This window comes from Beta vulgaris, chromosome 4 (genome assembly GCF_026745355.1).
Source record: "Beta vulgaris subsp. vulgaris cultivar EL10 chromosome 4, EL10.2, whole genome shotgun sequence".
Classification (NCBI taxonomy): Eukaryota; Viridiplantae; Streptophyta; class Magnoliopsida; order Caryophyllales; family Amaranthaceae; genus Beta; species Beta vulgaris.
Window position 1 is genome coordinate 60,681,253 of NC_079205.1, and position 23,769 is coordinate 60,705,021.

At 31.8% G+C, this 23,769-nt stretch overlaps 1 protein-coding gene and 1 pseudogene across 3 annotated transcripts; both read right to left on the reverse strand.

Moving 5' to 3' along the window:
• Positions 1 to 3,525: 3,525 nt before the first annotated feature.
• On the reverse strand, positions 3,526 to 5,257 carry LOC130591214 (probable WRKY transcription factor 2; annotated as a pseudogene).
• Positions 5,258 to 14,636: 9,379 nt separating this feature from the next.
• On the reverse strand, positions 14,637 to 23,304 carry LOC104890226 (tyrosine-protein phosphatase DSP3). 3 transcript variants are annotated; one of them, XM_010675630.4, is made up of 6 exons: positions 23,148 to 23,304; positions 17,291 to 17,491; positions 16,960 to 17,053; positions 15,498 to 15,546; positions 15,349 to 15,392; positions 14,637 to 15,180 (listed from the first exon to the last, which is right to left on the reverse strand). In XM_010675630.4, exons 1-6 carry the CDS (start codon positions 23,165 to 23,167, stop codon positions 14,920 to 14,922), a joined length of 669 nt encoding a protein of 222 aa, XP_010673932.1. In that variant the 5' UTR covers positions 23,168 to 23,304; the 3' UTR covers positions 14,637 to 14,919. The 3 variants fall into 3 exon arrangements, with proteins under 3 accessions (XP_010673932.1, XP_057250485.1, XP_048499556.1); XM_057394502.1 differs by lacking the exon at positions 23,148 to 23,304 and adding an exon at positions 19,404 to 19,477; XM_048643599.2 differs by lacking the exon at positions 23,148 to 23,304 and adding an exon at positions 17,605 to 17,888.
• Positions 23,305 to 23,769: the final 465 nt, after the last annotated feature.

Below are 23,769 nucleotides of genomic sequence, written 5' to 3' on the forward strand. Positions count from 1 at the left end.
AGGGAGTAGTTGATTAAGTTGAATAATTTTAACATTGTAATTTTTCTTCTAACAACGCTGATACTTCATTCATTTTACTTCTTCCATTTCATAATACTCGCTACACTTTTCATTGTGGGAAGTTTTATATTACTTGCTACACTTCTTTTTTGGGCAATAAACTCCCTCTATCTCTCTCCTCTCACATTGGGTCCCTTTTCTTTCTACTCTCTACCTCTCTCTTCTCCAAAAAATGCCTAGGATTCCATGAATTGATAAGTGTAGCGAGTAAAATGAAATGGAGGAAGTATAAAGGTTGCAAAATATTCTTTTTACAGCTAATGTTTATTAAAAGTGGTAATGGTAATGTAAACTTGCAAAGGAAAAAAAAACTCTAGCTTCCCCTTTTCTTTTTTTTTCTCTCTAAAACCCTAGTCTCCCCTACTCCTTTTTCATTGGTTTGGGGCTGTCATGGATAATTTCATCCATGGTAACTGGTAAGCCCCCTTTCCTTTTTCTTTTCAGTTTTTAGTTTATTTTTTTGCTTTGTTGAATAAATTTGTATCTCTTTATGAGATTTCTTCATACCCTGTTAGGGGGTTTTTACTCTCTGTTGTGGAGATCTCCTTCTCCCCTATGGGAGTTGTGAGTGTAGTTTTTTTTTATTTTTAGGTATGAGAAATTGTTCTTATTGGTTCAAGTTCAAGACTCAACATGAAGGTATTGGTATCTCGGATGCGGTTAACATGGCTCGATCAATAATGCTCCTCCCAAACTATATCATAATGATAGACTTTATCATCAATAGATGTTTGATTCAGCAAATACAAGGGGGTTGCGTTGTATTGTTCAATCTAGTTCATTATAGTTTCTTCGAACACGAATTTGATTTAACCTTATTTAATTGTATCTTGTTTTTCTTTAATATCTATTGTATGCCCTTTGGCCTTCGATTAATGAAATTTCTTTTTCCATCAATTAATGAAATTTCTTTTTCAAAAAAAAAATATGTAATCTTGCAAAGGAATCCCCATATTAATATCCATGGTAATGTTAATTTATTCCAAAACATCTCATTTCTTCCTCCAGTTTAATTACCATCTATTACCACTTTGAAATGTGGTATTAAGTAGTAATGGAAATTCATGAAGAAATCCGATCCACATGTTTTGTTTTCCATTACCATGGATATGGACATAAGATTCTTGCAAATTACATTATAATTCATGATTATTACCATCATATATGACCACTATGCCACTAACCCAACGAGTCATCATGTATGACACTAATCGCAATAATCAATCATTCATTTGATATAAAGGAAATTGATTTTTCTAAACAATCTCTTTCTCTCCCCCGAGCTTTGCTCAATTCAGACATGTTCTACATGTTTTTTGTCTACATCTACTAAAAATCGGTGTACATGTAATCAATAAAGTGGCATGTTCTACATGTTTTTTGTCTATATCTAGTAAAAATCGGTGTACATGTAATCAATAAAGTAATATATTGGAACCAAAAATATTACTTTGATAATATGTCTATAATCAGATCATATGTTCAGTATTTTATATACTACCCTTTCTGCATAAATACACCAACTTTTGTGATTAATGTACTATTGTTTTTGCTGAATCTACCACCAAAAAAATGTTCTGAAAGAAAACATGTTCAAACAGATCTGAATTAAGCATTTCCTCTCTCCCCCTCGTCATCTTGTTCTACATATCCACTGTATCCCTTATTTTTCAGCCTCTAATTGGCTAGCAATTGATTTAGACTCGGGTATGTTCTATTCGACTTATTTTTACTTAGGTAAACTTAATAGATACTATCTGAACTTATTAATATTATACCTTATTTTATAAACGTGTCGGGCTGTCAAACCTTATTTTTGCTTATGTTTATTGAACTGAACTTATAAAGACCGAGAATAAATTGAACAGAACAGAGCCTTGGGTGTATTTGCATAGACCCAGATTTTAATTAGTGAAAGCTTTGAATATGGTTGAGCAAAAATAAGATAAAAGTACATATAATAAGTACCCACAACAAGAAATCGAAAAAGCCATATACAAAATTGTTAATACAAAATTGAGGAAAAAACATAAGATTTGTAGGACAAACCTGAAACACTTGAGAAATGCAGCGACAAATTAAATGGTAGGGATAACTTAACTTAGTTGATTACTTGAAAGCTTTGAGATAATTTTAAGAGAGAGAACAGACAAAAGAACGAGAAGCACTAGTAGAAAACAGAGGAGAATTTCAATGATAGAGTTCCTGCAGCCCCGTTTCTGAGATTTTGGAGGCCCAAGGACGAGCCTGCATATTATGGCCCTGATTAAGTCCAAGTTTTTTTAATGTTTTATTTTTCGGTCTAGACCGAAAAATAAACAATTTTTTGGTCCGAAATTTTTGAAAGAGACGTCAAAAGAATGATGTAACTACTTGATCATTTAATATGTCAATCAGAACCCAAAAAAAGAAAGTGAAAAGATGCACAATGAAATCATTAATAAAGAAATTACAATTACAAAGCATATTTTTCCAAAATTTTAGTAGTTTTGCTATTGCCCAAATTAATACATACACACGTCTATATAAAGAGAAACATACGCACGATGAATATGAAAAACTAGATTATGAATATTAAAATCGATACAAATGAACATGTACTAACATAGATGCATATTTGTTCATTTGGCTTATTATTCATGTACATGTGTTCATTCGACTTGTTATTCATGTATTGCACCATTTAGGCGTTGTTGTTATTGATGATCTTATTTTTGCTATCTAAACGTATTAGAATCTATTTTTTTTTTTTAATAAGAACTGAAAATTAAGGTGAATAGAACCGGCTCTATGTATTGATATCAAGTGCTCTTGAGGTTGGTACAAAAAAAATCATATTGTACCCAAACTACTTTCAAATGCTATTAGTTTTGGTACTATTGTGTGTCTGTAATATGATAAATTAAAGGAGATATTTGTACATAACTATCACACCATTGGATATGTGTATATAAGGGTTTTTTTTAATAGGGACACCCTCAATAGGAAAACATAAATAAACATTTTTTAAGTGGTCGTTTGGTATACAGGGAATTTAATTTCCATGAAAAGTTTCATTTCCTCGAAAAACACCTCTGAAGTAATCCAAGTGAACATCTGAAATTGACAGCATTCCGAAGAATGGAAATAGGAACATAATGGTCAGGCCGAGAGAATAGAGATAAAGGAAATACATCGAACCAAGTGAACACCTGAGCAAGAGACTTCTGCTAGTGCAAAGCGGGGCAACATCATTATTACAACAGATACCAAAACAGGAAAACTAAGCCATCACTAAGAGTGTTTAGTTGAGCAAACAAAAATTTTCAGAAAAAATAAGTGAAATGGATATGAATTCTCCATTGAACATATTTTCGTCTAACCAAATAAAGCTGGGAACTAAGAAAGAGGTCCCAAAAGAAACAGAGGTCAGACAGTTCTACCTTATTACTGATCTAGTGATGATCATAAGGGGCAGAAGAACATTCAAGACGGAAATGTTCCAGAGACATGGTTGTATACTGAAGATGAAGTATTTGTGTGGTCAATGGTATGCAGTTCTGTCTCAATGAATGAATCGTCCTTCCGCTCTTGCATAGGCTCAAGAGTTGGACATCATTTTGTTTGAGTTGCGGTCCTGGATACATGGATTGAACCGAAGAGTGCAATATGTCAGGGTTGCAATAACTGGCAACTGAACGGGAAAACCCTAGTGGAAGTGGGAAGGAAATATCTGGGAGGTCTGGTATAATAGTACTAGCATAAGCTGGATGTTGACTACTCAAATCAAGAGGACCATATGGAGTGCAATTTGGCGGGGCAGGGAATTTCATGGGATAAACTGGAGTCCCAGAGCTTATATTGCCTAGGAAGTTTGGTTTCTATATGAGGTTCAGGCTTAGAAATATGAGAATTTCTTGTTAACGTTAGCACCGTATGGGTACTAGTTGCAGCTACAGGCAAACTTCCACTGCTTGAATTTGCATGGTTACTAATTCTAGCAACCGGCACCTCATGATTGTGCTTTCCTTCATTGGTCGTTATCACAAATTTTTTTACTTTGTGAGGACCTCTCCACATGTTTCCTGACCGTGCATCCAGTAGATGTACATTTGTAGTAGCTCCTACACAATTTTTAAAACGTTATAATTGCCTTACGTAAATTATTCAGTTCAAGGTATATTGCACATAGACAATAATTTGTTGGTAGAAGGAGAGGAGAGTTCAAAGAGGGAGGTTAAATAAGGGTTAAGAGATATCTGGAATTCGGATTTCCCTTGACAACCTTTTTCCCATACTTGCGCCAACGATACCCGTCATCGTGTATATCTAAATCGCTCTCTGACTGGAGGACAACTGTTGGTTCACGGACAGCCCTAGAACCGAAAATTGTCTCAACAAAACAACTATCTTTCTTCCTGACAAAGAATCAATTCAGACGTGCCATGCAATTTTCTTGATTTACAGTGCAACATGAAAAATGTCGATGCAGTACCTTCTTTTCAAGGCTGGTTCGTTTTCACATTCATGTGCAATCACAAAGTTTCTTTGTGTGGCAGCATCTTTTTCATCATCCTCATGACTAGTCATCGTTGATGAGAACTCTGGTGTTCCTGCTGATTCCAGCACACCCATTTGCTTTCCTTGAGGAGTTTAAAGTGGATCAGAAACTTCAGTCACCATAGATGTTGGTGATGTCCTCTCTAACCCATCAATTCTCCAGTCAGATGCTACATCTGTATATCCATGTTGTATATTTTTCCAGACTGAGCCATTATTAGCTTTCATACTAGAGCCAATATCATTACCTATTTTTGATATCTCATTAAATGGTGTCGATAAGCCCAATGTTGATTTCCGATAAGGTTGAGGCTTTGAATGATTATGCGCACCCTTGTAAATGATTTCTGTAATTTGGCCATCATGAGAACATTCAACCTTTTTCAGTTCCCTTGACTTGTTTCTATCCATATTTTCTCCAATGGTAGTCATCTTCTGCAATTCTTACAGACCCAGTGTGAGGATAAATTTCACTCTGCTCTCTGTCCAAGTAATCACGAATCCCTGAATCATCTTGCACAGAAGTCCCATTTTCGTGAGACATTTGAAGACAGGCTGCAATGTTTGAGTCACATTGTTGATGATAAGTAGATGACTTTGGATTCATAGTCGGTCCTGAAACTTTTCTATCAGGTAGTAATTCATCATGGTTATCCATGCCGACATCCTTACAAAGCCGCACAGGAATTTTAAAGTCCACTAGGGATGTAAGAGGTTAGAGATTGACAGTTGATATTCGTTGCCAAATCACCAATGGAAAAAACCTATTTATCAGATCAAAACATCATAAACTGAATAATTTAAAACTGATGCTTAATATTAAACAGGTGAAACAAAAATATCATGGAGATAAAGATCGGTCAAGATTATGTCGGTCATGATTATAGCTCTCTGAGTCAACATAACACAAACCAACAACAACACTACCCAATACTTTTAAAGATCTTTTCTACTTTTCTTGCAAGGTAAAGAGACTAAAAGTAAGCAGCTTAACATTACAATAGTAGAGGTTATTTTCGATCCTTAGGCAATTCAATGAGCTGATTTAATCTACCCCTTATAATTAAAAAGTCAAAGAATAATGAAATGATGGTTGTATAAGAAATATAAAAACACTAGCAAGTAGCACGACAAGACTTGCAAAAATTTTCCAAAAATCTACTCCATCTCTCCCAAGCACGGTAAGAGGACTAGATATTTTTCTACAAGATCTTCAACATTTTGGTGAGACTTATTTATTACTAAGAAATTTATGAATTTCTAATTAGACTATAACGAATCAAACATAAGTATGTCAAACGAAATGGTTCGTGAACATTTGTAGATACAATCATGTTTCCTGCTATTCTATCTCCATACTTCTGATGTGAAGTAGTGACGAGTGAATCAAGAAGTTTTAGATGCTTTTTGACCTCTCCACTCCATCCCCAGCCCCAACAAGGAAAACAAATAAAGAGAACTGCACAAACATTTTATAAGATAAGAGTACTCATATAAGACAGTGTTATATTAAGACATTCACTAGATATAGCAAAAAAAAGAAGATCAAAAAACATAGAATTGACTGAGCTAGAATAAGCATTGCTCCCTAGGCACCCACATTTACTTAACAATCGTCAATTATGTTGGGGTTAGAGGGGACTCCTAATTGCTGAAAAGTTACTGCATGAACATTGCCACTGAAAAGTGGGGATGGGCGTTACCACTCATAATTGGCTAAATGGTCGAGCGCCTATGTTTCGAGATTCCACCACCTTTGGTTGAAGTGCAAAACCTTAAAGTCACACAGTTAATTCTTCCGAATCATCAAGGCAAAAACTATCATAAAATCAACTCGTTATTTGAACCAGCCACCGCATAACAAATTAAGAGTATAAAACTACACTCTTCTACGAATGTATGAGATATTCGATACTGGCAGTGCACTAAATCTGCAGCCCCGTTTATGAGATTTTGGAGCCCAAGGGCGACCCTACATATTAGGGCTCTGATTAAGTCCAAGTTTTTTTAATGTTTTATTTTTCGGTCTAGACCGAAAAATAAACAATTTTTTGGTCTGAAATTTGTGAAAGAGACGTTAAAATAAGGATGTAAATACTTGATAATTTAATATGTCAATCAGAAACCCAAAAAAAGAAAGTGAAAAGATGCACAATTAAATCATTAATAAAGAAATTACAAATAAAGTTACAATCATCCATCATAGAAGGACCAAAGGCGGAAAAACTTAACTTGAACCGAAATAAAGTGATAAAAAATTATTTATATTATATAATATCAAAATTTTATTTAAAAAAAATTATGGATGATTGGTCTGTTCTTTTTAATTAATTTGCTTTGCACTATTTTTAATAAAATATTATGAACTAACCTAAACTTATTCAGAACAAAAAACACTAGGGGTAAAATTAAATTTATCATTTTATTACTCCGATTCTTTATGCAGTTCTACAATATACAAATATCAAAATTTTATATTAAACGAAAATACAAGTAGGAGTATAAGACTAAAAACTAAAGAAAATTGAAATTTATATGCATTAACAACCTTTAAGGGTCTACAACATGACATAAAATAAAAACATATTTTCATGGCCTAATCTGTCTACTTCTATGGCCAATCTATTTCGAGTTCAGTCGTTCATTAAAATTAATCAGCAACAATCCGATTTCACAAAACTTATTCAAGTTTTTAGAAAAATTAAATTTATTTAATGTATAATACTTGTTACTATGAAAAAATACAGTGTGTCATTGAAATTCTCAAATAATTATAATAATTCTTGTCGAAAAATAATAATAAAATTCAGAATTTGCAAAACCTAAAAAAATCGAATAAAGAACAAAAATTGCAAAGAAAAGAGAGAAATTATCCAAAAATTTCGAGCGTTTGACATTGAATTTGAAAAACAAGTGGGAGAATGGAATAAGAAACCTAATTCGCAATAAGTTTAATTGTCGACCGCATTTGCTGTTTTGCAGTGATATTTTTCTTTTCCATTTTTTTTCTATTTTTCCTTTTATTCGCTTTTACCTTTACTTATTTGGGCTATGTGTTTTGGGGCCCTGGGCACCTGCCCCTCTCGCCCATGCCCAAATACGGCCTTGAATTCCTGATCTATTACTCCTAATTCAACAAAAAAAAATTGCTGATATATTTTTTTCTTTTTAATTGCAATAGAAAATATAAGATAATTCGAATAATAAGGTTACAAAGCATATTTTTCCAAAATTTTAGTAGTTTTGCTATTGCCCAAATTAATACATACACGTCTGTATAAAGAGAAACATACGCACGATGAATATGAAAAACTAGATTATGAATATTAAAATCGATACAAATGAACATGTACTAACATAGATACATATTTGTTCATTTGGCTTATTATTCATGTACATGTGTTCATTCGGCTTGTTATTCATGTATGTAGGTTTGGCTTGTTATCAATGAACATGTGCACATCATGTTCTATGTACGAGTGTGCACACCATGTTATAAAATATATTGTGAGTAAAACTCATTGTTTGAAACTCATATATATATATATATATATATAATATATATATATATATATATATATATATATATATATATATATATAATTTGTGTATAATTATAATAGACTAAATATAAGTGTATTGTAAATACGGAATTGGGAATACGTGCCGTATTTTATGTTCAGAGTTCATAATTTTAGTTGATTTTCTATATGGTTAAATACACAAGTTATATTTGTTTTTTTCGAGCTTTGCATGCAAAAGGTGGTGGCCATTGAAGAAATAATGTGAGAAAAAAGACGGTTGAAGTTAATATAAGAAGGTAGTGTTCTCTTTACTTGTGTGTAATTATTAATAATTAATTGAATTTATATACATGATAAATTAATTATATATTCAATTAGCTTGACTTATGTATGTTAACAACATAACTATCAACTATATCAGTTACATGTGGAATGATTTTTTTACATGCTTTAATTTCTACGGACTTATAGATTTATAGTAAGGACATTCTATGATGAATAACTTTATATTCAATTTTTTATTATTCTATAAAAGTTCCACAATTATGTGTACTAAAAATGTAAGAAAGTAGCTTATATTATGGTTTGTCGTATTCCTGAATTACTGAGGGTAAAATATGTGCCTAATTATGGATCAAGTCATTTCAATAGTCAAATCACTGATTGCCTACTAAACCGTATTGAATAACCTTGTATATCTTCTTTCATCATTGTTTTTATCTATTGTAAGGTGGAATAATAGAAAATGTTAATATATATATGGGAAATAGTAATACGATACAATAATTTATGTTTGCATTATTTTAAATACGTGATGCAGTATATTACTATCATGCCTAAGCAAGTTAAAATTCGGAAATATATACATTACAAATATAACAGTTTGGCAAAAACATTAGGCTATTACGACATATGAAACATACCAACTGATTACTTTGTTGCATACATAATAACAAGTATAAATAGTTTTAATACAATGTATCCACAAAATATATGCTAACATATGTAAGAAATACAATGTAATCCTAAATAGTTTTAATATAAAAGCGTTTGTAGACAACTTGAATGACAACCTACAACAAATTTCCTAGTCATTGTTTGCAATATAACACAACAAAATTTTATTTCTAAAACGAATAAGATTCTTGTCGACCAAATTCAATTCATCGAAACACTCATGGCACACTTTATTAAGCCTTGGAGGTAAAGTGTGTAGGTAGTACAACATCATTTATCACAATCCAAGTAGGTCCTAAACCCAGTTTTTGATGAACAAACGTCTTCAGTAGAATCCCATATAGGTGAATCCAAACACATATCTTGCGTGAATTCAGTTGACACTTTATGACATGAGAGACGACCCGAACGAAATAGGGTTAAAACCATTGCATCCACATTAAAGAAATTAGAATGTGTCAATTTCGGGTGCCATCCTTCTTCACACGTTTTTGCTTGTAACGCAGAATCTTCAATTGAGGCGGATTGTGCTTCACAAGGGACTTGATGACATAAATCTTCAATTATGGACGTATCAAGTATATGGTTTGTTAGATTTGTGTTATTTTAGTATTTTTTTAAAGCTAATTTCGTAAACATGCATGAATAAGATACAAAAAAACTGTTTTATGGTGTGACATGGCCATCCTAAAGACGCCATTTTTACTCTCTTCTAATTTTTATTATTCAGATAAGTTGTGTTATGGTGTGGTGTGGTGAGACAAAGGCCAAAGGACCATTCGTATTTATACTAAGTATGGCCATGTATAATTTAGGTCTTTATTTAATTTATTTATATATGTAATTTTCTCATAGTAAGGAAAAATTGTTTCCTTAATATTAGCTTGGTTGGTTTATTTGGTAACTAATTAATTATTTCCTTAATTGTTTCGATTACGTATCAATTACAACCGTGATTGACATCGATGTTTATTACTAATTTGCAGTATTTTTTTTATTTAACGTGCAATTGAGTGTATCAATTACATAGATTACGTGAAATCTAATTTAACGTATTTGATTAAACGTGAAATTTGGGAACCTAAATAATTATTTCCTTAATTATATAGATTACGTATCAATTGAAACCCGTAATTGACGTCAATTATATAGATTAGTCAAATCAATTATATGCATGATTAAGGGAGGGGATTATTCTTTGATTCCCTTGCCACGTGGACCATCTCATTGAGCTTCGAAAAATTCTGATCAATAAAGCATGCCACGTGGGCTTGAAAGCTCTAACTTTGCGCCACATGGCTTGAAAGATTCTTCTTTATATATATATATATATATATATATATATATATATATATATATATATATATATATATATATATATATATATATATATATATATATATATATATATATATATAAGGGGAGATTACTCACTTTATAAGTACGGTATTTTATGGAAGAGAGACATGAATATAGATAAATTAGAACTCATGTGATGAGAAAAAAGATAGATAAAATTCATTATGAAACAAGATAATATTACAATCAACAAGAATTTTTCAAATAAAAGAATTGTGTAGAGATGATCAAATGTCGGGCTGGGCCACGCCTAAAAATTGCTCAGTAGTCTGGCCGGCCCAAATCCCACTTTCCGGGCAAAAAACAACGAGTTTTTTTAATCAAATTTTGAACGAAAAAATCATTTAAGGTACCCATAACTCATACCAAGGTAAAAAAAACTGGGATCGGGCCTTGGAACCGAGCTGAATTTGGACCCAATAAATATGTCTGAATCCTCGCATTTTTTAGGCTGGCCTCACTTTGATCAAGTATAGGATTGCTTCAATTAATATGGAAAATGATTCGTAACTTTTCAATTTGTATTTTTTAAATGAGTTTGTCTTATAAGATACCACCTAATTTTAAATTAAAATCAAGCAATGGTAAACCTAATATTAAGAAGAGAATTAGCCAATAGTGACTAGGTTAATTTCTTTCGGTAACTAGTTTAATCCATTTAGTAACTATGTCTACTTTTATATTAAAATTAGACCGTCTCTTTTAATAATTTTTGTTTTTAGATTATGTTTGGTTAATTTAATTACATGTTGTCCTTTTGTTATACAATTTTTTTTGCTTTGGCACATAAAAAATCCATGTGGAGTAAAGTTGCATTTTAAAGTTGGCCCAATTAATCAAAAGTGTAGGAAGACCAGCCAGACAAGTCAAAAGGATCTTGGCACTGGTCCGGGTAAAGAAGCCATATATTTCCTCCTTGGACACTTATGTACATTGTCAAATGTCAATTTTAGCATATGGTATTCTCTCTCCATTTCAAACTCCCTTGGTTTTTACTATTGTATGAGTGCCTAAATTTTACTGTAATTAAATCCTTAAAATAGTCATTATGAAAAATATTTAGTAACAATGCTTTCACATACATATATTCGTGGAAATTATCTATTCCATCTATCTTACACGTTTTGTCTACTTTTTGTTTTCATCCGTTTTATATAGTTTTTCCTACTTTTACACATTCTAATTTTAATAAATATATGTCCCTCAAATTTTATTTTTCTTTTCTGTGATTTGCTTTATTTATTAGATCCACTTAATTATATATTCTTGTACAACTAGATTACATCACCTAACTAAAAAAAAGTAATTGTACTTAGTCTAATTTAGTAATTGTTTTTGCTTCTTTCTTCTGTGCATGATTTGCTCTATTGTTGGATCCACTATATACTCTTTCATAACTATATTATCTCACCTAATTAAAAAATAATAATTAAATACCACACATTCTTGTACTCTTTCATCTGAAACTCGATATTTGAAAATATTATTTCCATGAAAAATTTGGAAGAATGGAAGATTACATGACAATTTTAAGGGTGGATTACATACTCTTTTACAACTTCACATTTTCTCAACTAATTACATACTCTTTCACAACTAGATTATCTCATCTAATTATAAAAAAAGAAGGTATTGGGTCAGACGCGTCTGACTATAATATTTGGTCGGACGACTTTCAGTTGGTTTCAATATTTTTTCAGTTGGTTTCAAAAAAAATTCAGTTGGTTTCACTTTTTGTTCAGTTGGTTCCAATCTTTTTCAGTTGGTTTCAATTTTTGTTCAGTTGGTTTCAACTGAAAGAATACAATAATCAACTGAAAACATCAAAAAATTAAAGAAAAACAAAAATCAAAAATACCAAATGAAAGGTAGAAATGTCTAAATGAAACAAAAACAACATCAAATGAAAGGATAAATCAACCAACTGAAAGAATAGACCAATGAACTGAAATAATAAATCAATTAATTGAAACTGTAAAAAACAAGTTAAAGACATCAACTGAAATGAAAGAGACATCAACTGAAACATTATAAGCATTAACTGGAAAAAAATCGTCCAAAAACGAGTTAACATTTACACCTTTCCTACCTCTCTCTAACTATTCTGATTTCTCATCATCAATCGGGCAAACTCACCACGAAACCCACCATACCAGACCCGTGAAGAATTCGGCGCGACAACCATTAAACAGAGGAGAGATGAAGATGAGAGAGAAAATCTTGAACATATTATTGATGATTATCCAAGTTAGATCTTACAAAAATGATTTGAGAGTATAAGTACTGGTGGTTGCATCAATGGGTGCCAAGGCTGGAAGATGTTGTGAAGTCTCTTGGTTTTGTCGTGGATGAGCATTTTTCTTCATTGGTTTTGCATTCGGAGTTTAGTGAGGAGTTCAAAGCGATTGAATCGGTAGTGAATACTTTGGTTTCTGAAGGCAGATTGTGTTGCTTCGTGGCAAATTTGATTGGGGTTTTAAAACCAGAAGTTAGAGGTACGTAGCATGGACGGCATTGAAGATGGTGGAGTAAGGGGAAGTCAAAGGGAGGTTGAGGAATGAGGAGAGAGAATGGATATGCATACGACCTACGGGTGGGTGTGTGAATATGGAGGAGAGAGAGAGCCCGTCTGACAGAAAGTATTGGGTCAGACAATCTGACCTAGTACTTTCACTTAAAAAAATAATTTTACTTCAGTCTAATTTAGTAAATGTTTATATTTTATTTTGAGGAGACTAATCTACTAAAAGTTTTCACTTCTTTCTTCCATGATTTGCTCTATTTATTGGATCCACTATATACTCTTTCACAATTATATTTTCTCACCTAATTAAAAAAAATAAAAGACTACACATTCTTATACTCATCCATTTTACAAAAATTATTAAAAGAGAAGATCTAATTTAAATATAAAAGTAGACCTAGTCACTAAATGAATTAAATCAGTCACTGAAAGAAATTAACCTAGTCATTATTAGGCTTATTCTCTTTTTAATATTGAACTTACCATTGCCTAATTTTAATTTAAAAGTAGACGGTCTGTTACAAGACAAACTCTCCATTTTAAACTCGATATTTGGAAATATAGTTTCAACCAACAATTTAGAAGAAGGGAAGATGATTCAATGTGACAATTCTAACATTACATTACATTACATTACATTCCCCAAATCGGCAAATCCCAATACTTGATAGCTTAGTGCCCATTGAATTTTTCAATGCATCTCTTCTTTGGAAGAAAGGATAAAGGATCCAAAAGCAAGTGTTAACTCCAAAAAGCAGTCAAGTCAACTACAAAGAAAAAAAATAAAGATGTTGGTCCTCTTACCAAAATAAAAGGCCAACTATATAAACACATGCACATTGCACAATGAAAGGGATAAGGAGGCCCAGTTGATATACAAAGTCAAATACTACTAGTTGTAATATAGTGGGTTCATCCTCAATACCTCGTGTCACTTGCCTAATATATGTCTTTTTGAGATGGAAATGAACATTCCAATAAATGAAATATTCATTTACATCTTTTTCATACTACGCAACAATAAAAGAAAATGAAAAAAATTGAAACAAAAATTGGTTGAATAAAATTAGAAACACTAAACAATTTAGGATTCATAATGATGAAAAATTGCAACTTTTCATATCAGCTCACTTTATTTTGTCTGAGCTACTATTAGCTCTATATTGGAGGTAACTCAACTTTAGGACTCGGGCCATAACATAACCGACAGATCGAAGACGCAATCCTACATGTAAACGGAGTTTAAATGGATATTGTTTTTCACATCAGCTCACTTTATTTTGCCTGAGCTACTATTAGCTCTATATCGGAGGTAACTCAACTTTAGGATTCCGGCTATAACATAACTGGCAGATCCAAGACGTACTCCTACAAGTAAACGGAGTTCAGATGGATATTGGTTAGACTCGAAGCCATATGAATTGATTGACAAGTCAAACCCCTCAACTCAGAGAGTTTTATTTAACCTTTTGTTTTGTATAATCAGAGGGCTAATATTGTATATGTTGACACATATATCTTCATCAAATTGATCATGCAAACAATGTTCCAGTGTAAAAAAAACGAGAGAGTTGGGTTGGCAATGACATATATGACAACATGGAACTTGTTTCTCAAGGAAAAAAAAAAAGATGAGACAATATGAGAAATTTTCTTTGGTCGATACATCAGTATAAAGCAATTTTCCTTCATTAAATTGATGAAAAATACATCTTTTTTTTCTCTCAAATTAGTACTATGGAATCAGTCACGAGGATAATAAAAGAAAAAAAGACACAAAAAAAAGAGAAAAAAGAAAAATGTGAGATATCAACAATCGTTGCAAAGGACCCAAAGTGACTTGAGAATCAATGTAGGCAAAAGCACCGCAAAAACAAAACTTCCCCATCTTAGTATATAAAAGAATAAAGCAAAAGTTCTGGCAAACAAAAGGTTTGCCAGAAACTTGCCCTTTGGCTAGCTTGATTTGATCCGAGGTTTAGGTGTGTTGTCTTCTCCTCTGTCGAGCAAACGCCTCTTGTTCGAACCATAACCATGGTACTGGTAAATGAGGCTGTAAAGCGACTGTCTAATGCGCAATACATCATATCCCTCCATAAATCTCATGTCATTTGATCGCGCTTTGGCTCCTGCAAAGCGCTGGTATTCCTCAAACACTGAGTTCATGCACCAGTTCTGCAATTTCCTAAGACAACCAACGACACAACCTGTGCGATGCTGCAATATCAAGCATGGTTCCACATGAGCTACATTATCAATGTAAATATATCCTTTGTTTTCCAGCTATAAAAGTGATTTCAATACAGAAAACTAGCTACATTGATACAGTGGATTTTGAGACTAACATTGGAACTCAAAAAAGTAAAATTGCAGTTAAGGCGTTACCTTTCCACGTTTGCAATGAATTAGAATCGGATAATTTCTTACATCTGCAAGCAACAGGCAAGTCAAATTAGATGAATGAAGTCCGCGCATTCATGAAAGTGAACTAAGAGGATTGCACATTTGTGTGAAAATAGTTCACGCAGAACTACCTATTAAAATGCTAAGAGCCTTAGAGATGACATCCTCAGGGATTGTCTCCTGCCATAAGCCACAGCAATTGTATAAGAATATAGCAATAAAGATCAAGGTTTTTACATGGTAAAAAACACGACGACATAGATTTTGAGTTGCTCCAACATGTATAACATGGTCACTTAATTTCCAAGAACCAACTCTCCTGTTCTGGAAGGTTAACACTTATTCCCACTCACTCAATAATGCATGGGAACAATTTGTCTTCTAATGCAACAAGCCAACAACCTTATCATAGAGAGGCTAATATGACATCCATCAATTCACATATTATGGGTTTTAAGATTAATCACTTGGATCCATTCTCACTTCCTCAGCAACCTAACTCCATTATCCAACCCCAAAAGAAAAGATAATGTTCTCAATTTTCAATTCTCTTAAAGAAAGAAACAGCTAACAATTCATTGGCAATACAATCAGCTAATATATACTTTAGCTCTAAAAAGGGGGAAATGTGCAAAAACACTCCTGCATTTCCAACTCTATCCATACATTTTTTTTTTGGGCCCATTAGATTCTTCAATGCATATATGACTCAAGCTAGTCATGTTGGGCAAAAGATAAAGCGGCTTTTATGCCCACTCATGTGAACCTCCAAAAGCTCCAACCACATGTCAAAAGTTCGATTAATATGGTACGGTGATCTTAAGTATAGATGATCCCCTAGATATCAAAAAATAAGCCTTCCTACATATCCCCTTTTCATATGTAACTTTCAAAAATTTCCCTCCACGGACTTTATGCTATGAAAAAAGGTCGGGAGAAAACTCATTGTGAACCGAGGGAAACACGTCAAAGATAACTAAGACAAGAGACTTATCTCCCGGAATGGAAGAAAAGATCTAAAAATATGGAGATTAATAACTTTACAGTAACCAAATATCCTTTAATTAAGGATCATCCATCAAAATTGATAGGAATCTAAAGAATCAACAAGCTCCCTACCATTCTTAAGCTTTTGATCAAACTTCCCCATATTTAAAATCACCATTCACAACCAGGTAAAGGTAGTGTAATATCCGATTAACGAGTAGAATATTTGAAGTCGTGCACAAACACAAACGAAATTCAATATCCCAGCTTTACAAATATCATTTTCAATAGTAAATGTATAATCTTATTGTTGATAGACCTCACATTTACTTGTGCAAAAAATCACAGATCATAATGCTTTCTATCTATAATCTAATAAAAAATAATCCAAGAAAGACACACTATCTATGGTTAAAATTCAAACCCTAGATTAAGTATTGGGTTTATTCTTTTTTATATATATACACAACATAAGCATGAAAACATCCATAAATTCACCATAAAAAAACCCAGCAAAAGAACAAGTTACCATAAAAACAAGAATCAAAAAAATCAAATTCTATGAACAATCCCAATTCAATAAAATTTACAAAGACAAATTTATACCTTTGTCCCCTCAATTCCAAACTGAAATAATTGAATGTTATGCCATTCAAGAAACTTCAAATACTCTTCTGGGTATGGTTCAGTGCACAAATATCTACAACAACATTGAAAAAACAAAGTCAGAAAAAACACATTAATCATTTAAGTATATCTAATAAAACATCAAACACATTAATTAAACAAAATTCAGAAAAAAAACCCATTAATCATACTATATTTAATAAACCCTAAACACATTAACAAAACAAAATTCATAAAAACCCAATTAATCATACTATATCCAATAAAACCTTAAATAACATTAATTAAACAAAATTCAAAAGAAACTTACATAATTGACTTGAGATTTAGGGTTTCAAGAAAGCCAAAATTGGAAGGTTCTGGAAACCCAGATCTATAAAGCCCTTCTTCCACCATTGAAAAATTTGTAGGAGGAATCAAAATATCATCTTTTTCCTGTCCAATTTTGGTACCCTCTTTTTCATCCTTCTTCTCCTTTTTTTGCTGCTTTTCCCACAACATAATGCTCATTCTTCAAAAATCAAAAAAATGAATGAAATTTTATTGGAATTTTTTTACAGAAGATCTTTAATTTTGCAGGAGAAGCAAGAAAAACAAAAAAGATCAAATTTTTTCAACACCAACCCAGAAACATTATCAGAATCTTGTTCAAAAATTTTCCCACATTATGAAAAAAAAGGAGGAAAATTTATAGAGAAATTGAAAACCCCATAAAAGAGGAGAGAGAAAAAAGAAATGGGGTTTGAGAGAAAGGGGAAAAAAGAGGGAGAGGAAGAAAGTAGGATTCTTGAGAGAGAAAGTTGTTGCCCGTTAGGATTCTTGTGAAGGAGACGCTCACTAATATACCAACACATATACAAGAATATAAATAGGGTTTTTTTATTTAATTGAATATATATTTTTTTAATTATTTTGGGTTAAACCAAGTCAACAAAATTCTAGAACTGGATTTTGTTGGAAAAAAAAAATACTTTGAGTGAGGTTTTTTTAAGGATTAATTAGGTAAAAAAAAAAACAGATAGTTGATTGTTTTTAGGGTTTTTTTTGGGATTTGTGAATTTTTTTTTTTTTTTTTTTGGGATTTGTGAATTGGATGAAAGGAAAAAGATAAAGAAGTATTACTATTTTACTTCTATAAAGGGCATAATTTCCTCTAAAAAAATATATAATTTCCCCTAAAAAAAAAGGATATAATTGAGCAGTATGAGTTGGATTGTGGCTCGAGGTCTTTTTTGGTGTATGGATGTGTCATGTGTGTTGTTAGTTTATATAACTCATACTTATCCGATTTTGATTTTGTTTGGTAAAGAGATATTTGAGAGTAAATTGGAGGTTTTGATCTAGTTTAAATGATTGATTGATTAAATTTTTTGATATTGGTATTTGGTAAATAGAGATTTGAAAAACTTCTTAAGGTTGAACTTCTAATGTTGAAAAAGCTAGTGGGATGATTTTTTTTGGTGAGAGAAGATTGGAATTATTGTGTGAAATGAAAAGTAGGCTAAAATACAATCAAGCATATATTAGTTATTTGCCAAATACTCTTAGGTCTGTTCTTTTCGGCATAAAACAACTGAATTAATCTGAATTGAATTGAAATAAAATGAAATGAAATGAACTAAACTAAACTGAAATGAGTAGTAATATATGAGAATAAAAGCATTGTCCAGAGCTGAATTGAACTGAACTAAATTGAAATGAACTGAAAATAAGACGGGGAGAACATGCCCTTATACTATTAGCTAATACAATCAGTTAATTAGACTCATTGTTAATAAATAATCAAACCGCTACTACATTAGCTAACAATATATTATACTTCTATGTTAATTGTCGAAGTAGAGCCTACTTCTTCACATAATTCGTTATTTGAGAGTATTTTAAAGAATAAAGTTATTCGTAGTATATTTAATTCAATATTTATGGACAGAAAAAAAAATATTAATATATATTATTAAAATATGTGGTAAGATTTGTACCCTGTCACGCCTCACGCAGTCACGACAAATGCTTACATGGATGTCGTGTCATAGGCATGCAACATTACATTTCTTAGAATAATCTTTTGTTACTCATATAGTGAAAAACAAATGCTTTAATTTTAAGAAATCTCAAATATTTAATCTTCCACTTTATAAATCATCATCGAACCACCAAGTTATGACTTATGTTTGTGATAAATTATCAACTCCAAAGGATACATTTTTTTTCATCTAAATAAATTACATGGGTTATCTTCAGAGCTTAACAAGTTGTTTACTATTATAAAATATAGCTTATCGGTGGCTTAATTAGCTTAAACCATTATTTAATACTCCGTTGTTTGATTTTGTTATACTACCATAAAATTCCAAGTTCACCTTAGCACCAAAAATATATGGAAAGAATAATGACTCAATTAATTTGACACCTTATGGACCAACCTTAATCCTGCTTTAAGAGCCAATCTCATAAGGGAAAAGATACGGCAAACCCCCATCCTCAATTAGAGATGGCAGTGGGTAATGGACCCTACCCGGATCCGTGGATCCAGATCCATTTTTGATGGATCTGGATCCTCATATTTTGGACCCTATGGATCCGGGTAGGATCTGGATCCTCCTTGAAAAATATGGATCTGGACCGGGTCCTAAATAATTACCCAGATCCAGATCCGTTTACCCGTTTTTATAATATTATTATAATTTAATATTATATTTTGATAAAATTAGTTATTACATGTAAAACGGATTTTCGCTTGAATTTTGGATTTGTTCCAATTAATGTGCGATTTTTGTCCGAATTCACTAGATAGTTGAGTTCGAAAATTGGGTTGATAACTAATCTACATTTTGATAATTGAATAGTTGTAAGTAGTTACAATGGTTACTTTTCAAAAATAAAATGTATTTTTCGGTTTAAATTAGATGACTTTATTGTTTAAAATCTTTAATTATTGTGAAAATTAGGATAGTTTGAAGACAATAAACAAGGATCCGTTTTGGATCCATTTAGGACCCGGATCCGTAGGATCCATACGGATCTGGATCTGGATCTGGATCCTCATTCTTATTACCCAGCGGATCCGGGTAGGATATGGATCTTTGCCTAAAAAACGGATCTGGATCTGGATCCTAGAGGACCCTGTCCAGATCCTACCCATTGCCATCTCTATCCTCAATAAAGTCCTGTGACAAGTTTTGAACAATATGTATTAATAGATCTAACTTTTAAGGTTAGAATCCTATCACCACCATGTTTATCATAATTCATAATCCCTGATAGTATTATAATAAATAGAATATATCTAAGAGTATTTCAATGCCCATTGTTTATTAAGTTGATCCCAAATTAGCAAAATAAAAGTTGAATGGGTACAACCTTAAATGGTCAAAGCGAGTAGAAATGATAAAAACTCCAAATGAGCAAATGAGCGAAAATTACATTACGTTTATTACACACATGATGCAACCAGATGTATATAGTAAATGTATTCTCGATTTCTCGTATCACCACTCAAGCAATCTTAAGTGAAAAATATGAATTTTATCAAGTAAAGTATTTAGAGGCATAGGGAAAATTGTAATATATATTATAGTTTTATACTCACTTCCCTATCTATTTATCTAACAAATATTTTCTTATTTCACATATATGTATTATTTGAAAAATCAATTACTAGCCACGTAATATTCCTTCAACGCGGTAAGGTGGTGTATGACTGAAAATAGAGGTCCTTAGAACCTTACTAATTTCATCTTGAACTTCATAAAAGTCAGCTTTTAGTTATGATCCAAGCTTCTCTATAGTTCACAAAAAACGAGAGTCCAATTAGTTAGGTGCTAGGCCTCTTGCACTCGCGCGAGTTTTTTTTTTAAGTTGGTAAGATAAATGACTCTACTGAACTGATATCTTGTACGGGTATAAATATTCAGGTTTGCAGACCAGACTCCTTGGAAGGAGCGAGAATGGTAAGGGAAATCTCACCTCAAAGAGTCCCTAGTGAAATTTGATCCCATAACATTGAAGTCATGAAGTTAAATCTTTATCACTAAGACAGGCCTTGCGCTCTCACTAATGTATTGGCAACTCTTGTGGTTGGAATTTTGTAATGGTATCAATTGGAAGTTTTAATGACAATCAACTAAATTATCAAAAGATAATAACTTGTTTCATTTTCTCTTTGAGATGGATAACTAATAAATTTTCAACATACAACTCCAACATATGAAGGGCACTCTAGATTAAACGTTGAAGTCAATATTACTTGGATAACATTTTCAATCCTCCCTATGTTTTTGTCGTTCGAAAATTAGCAAAAGGTCAAATTATAGTTCCTTAAGAAAGAAGATATATCAAAACAACATTATCTCAATTAGCAAGATTCAACTGAAAATTCCAAAAGAGTACAAGACTCTTGGAACTAGATAATTGACTAACGTACTAATTGGGATATTTTTCATCATATTGAACAGACCTATATTTCTCAATCTGCCTTTGTTATATATTATCAAATATTTGCGACATTCCTCACTATAAATTTTAATAATTTTCTTATTATTTATGAGTTATGACTATACATTTGTTCACTACAAGTCTATAACTTCATAAATACAAAATTGGCTAGTTTTATATTCCAACTAATCATGAGTTTAATTTGGATGAGGTCGATTTCTTACATGGACAACAACTATAACAATCTTAAATATGAAATTAATAATGATATTATTTTCCTTGTTTATAACATTGAAAATATATTACATATGTGGATGACATAGAGTAAAATATATTAAATGAAAGAAAACAACTTATGACAAATAGATTTTATAGTCTTTTAATGTATGAGGATTGTTCACATAAATATTATAAGGCGGTACAAAGTACAAAGAAGGGGAGGAGGAATCGAACATGTGACCTATCGTTCACAGCACCTCAATCTTAACCACTAGGCCAAGACATCCTTGGTAGATGACAGTTATTCATAATATACTAGTATTTGGGTCCTGGACGTTACTCCGAGTTGATACTGTTTTGCGAATTTGTTATGCATTTTTTTCATTTTCATTAAGATAAATTAAGGAAAACTCAACATTAAAAGGTACAAATATAATAATGTGGACACTTAAATCATGATTAAAACTTGATTGATATGATAATAGCGTCATGTATAATAACAAGAGGTCACGGTTCAAATCTTATTGCAAGCTAATTCTAATAGAGGAATAAAGGTGCCACACAGCGTGTATACACTGTGATGCGCCTTTAATATACTCTTAGAAACTTTGTCGTGGTTTCTCCAATTCGACAAAATTGTTAATAACAGAAAGAATGAGTGCTGAAGATGCCGCCGTGTTAAAGGAGCATAAGTTCATTGACTTCAACGGTCAAACTTATTGGCTTATATATATACACTCCACCTAAATCCCACTATATACGTAACTTGTTGGATATAGACATAGTTCTATTTATAGATTTTTTTAAAATTAAGATGAATATCCCTTGTACAATCACTTAGAGGAGATATATATTAATATATGGATGTATTAGTGAGTTAATGAGAAAGTAAGTCATTGATTGACACGTGGCTTTTGTAGTTATTTCAAATCCTTCTTAGCTATTTTTTTTGTTAGCTATTTTTTTTTTAATCGATTATGTATACTTTATGATATTTGTTATATTTTTGATGGATCGAATGACAACATTTTTACGTGCAATGATGATATTATCGTAAGAAATGGTTATGACTTGCATGTGGGGATTCGACTTGCGAGAGTGTATAGAAGGTGAAACCACAAACTCAACACCACATGCTCTTATTAAACTATTACCGAAGATGTATTAAATGATTCTACAATCTGACTTGTCTAATTAACTTATTTTAGCTTATCTGATTTCGTCTTAACTTATCAATAATCATTGTATTTGTGAATTAAAACTTATTATATTAAAATCATTTTATCTATAAATAAAATTTTGCTAAATAAGCAATTTACATCTAATAATATAAATTATGAGACGATTATTTACCAAACTCATCATGCATTGAAAATTATATGATCATAAATTCACAAGGCCAAAAGATCAATGTAAAAAAATTTCATGTTAATGGTATAATCATGCATACATTTTTTTTTGTACTAATAAACAATTCTTAATAAAAGTTGCCAAACTTAGTAAGCTAGATTTACCTGCATTTGAAGCATGCCATCTATTGAAATAGCCTCGTACTAGTCAATCTTCTTCTAGACTTCTAGATTCTAGATAGGATTAGCCAATAATAAGATATAGTAATTGAAGAGAGGAAAAAAGAGTGTGTATATGTGAGGTAGGTGAAATTAGTTAAGATTACTACTAATAATGTTTCAATGTGGAAGAAAGAGTCCACACAAATTGACTCTTTATATAGGGATAATATGAAATGCTTGCGTCCCACCAATAACTAGAAAAGCCACACTGCTGATATAGTGATATATGATTCTTGAATCTTTCTAGCCTTTTTTTTATGGACCACTACTTTTTTTAATATAAGAAAATTAATAGGTTCTTATATATGCATGGTTAAAGTAATTAATGACTATTCATTTAAAAGTGATCTTTTGCTGAATAATATTGTTGTTACTATTATAAAATCTCCTAGAATATAAGCTACTGTTTAAAAATGAGATTTATATGTCGACATCGAAGTTATTTGAATAAATATGTACTTTAGGCTCTTTATAAATCATCCCATACATGAAAGTATGGATGTTGACTGAGTTAGTTGGTCAAGTCTTATGAAAATATAAAAGACGACACAGTGGGATTAAACAG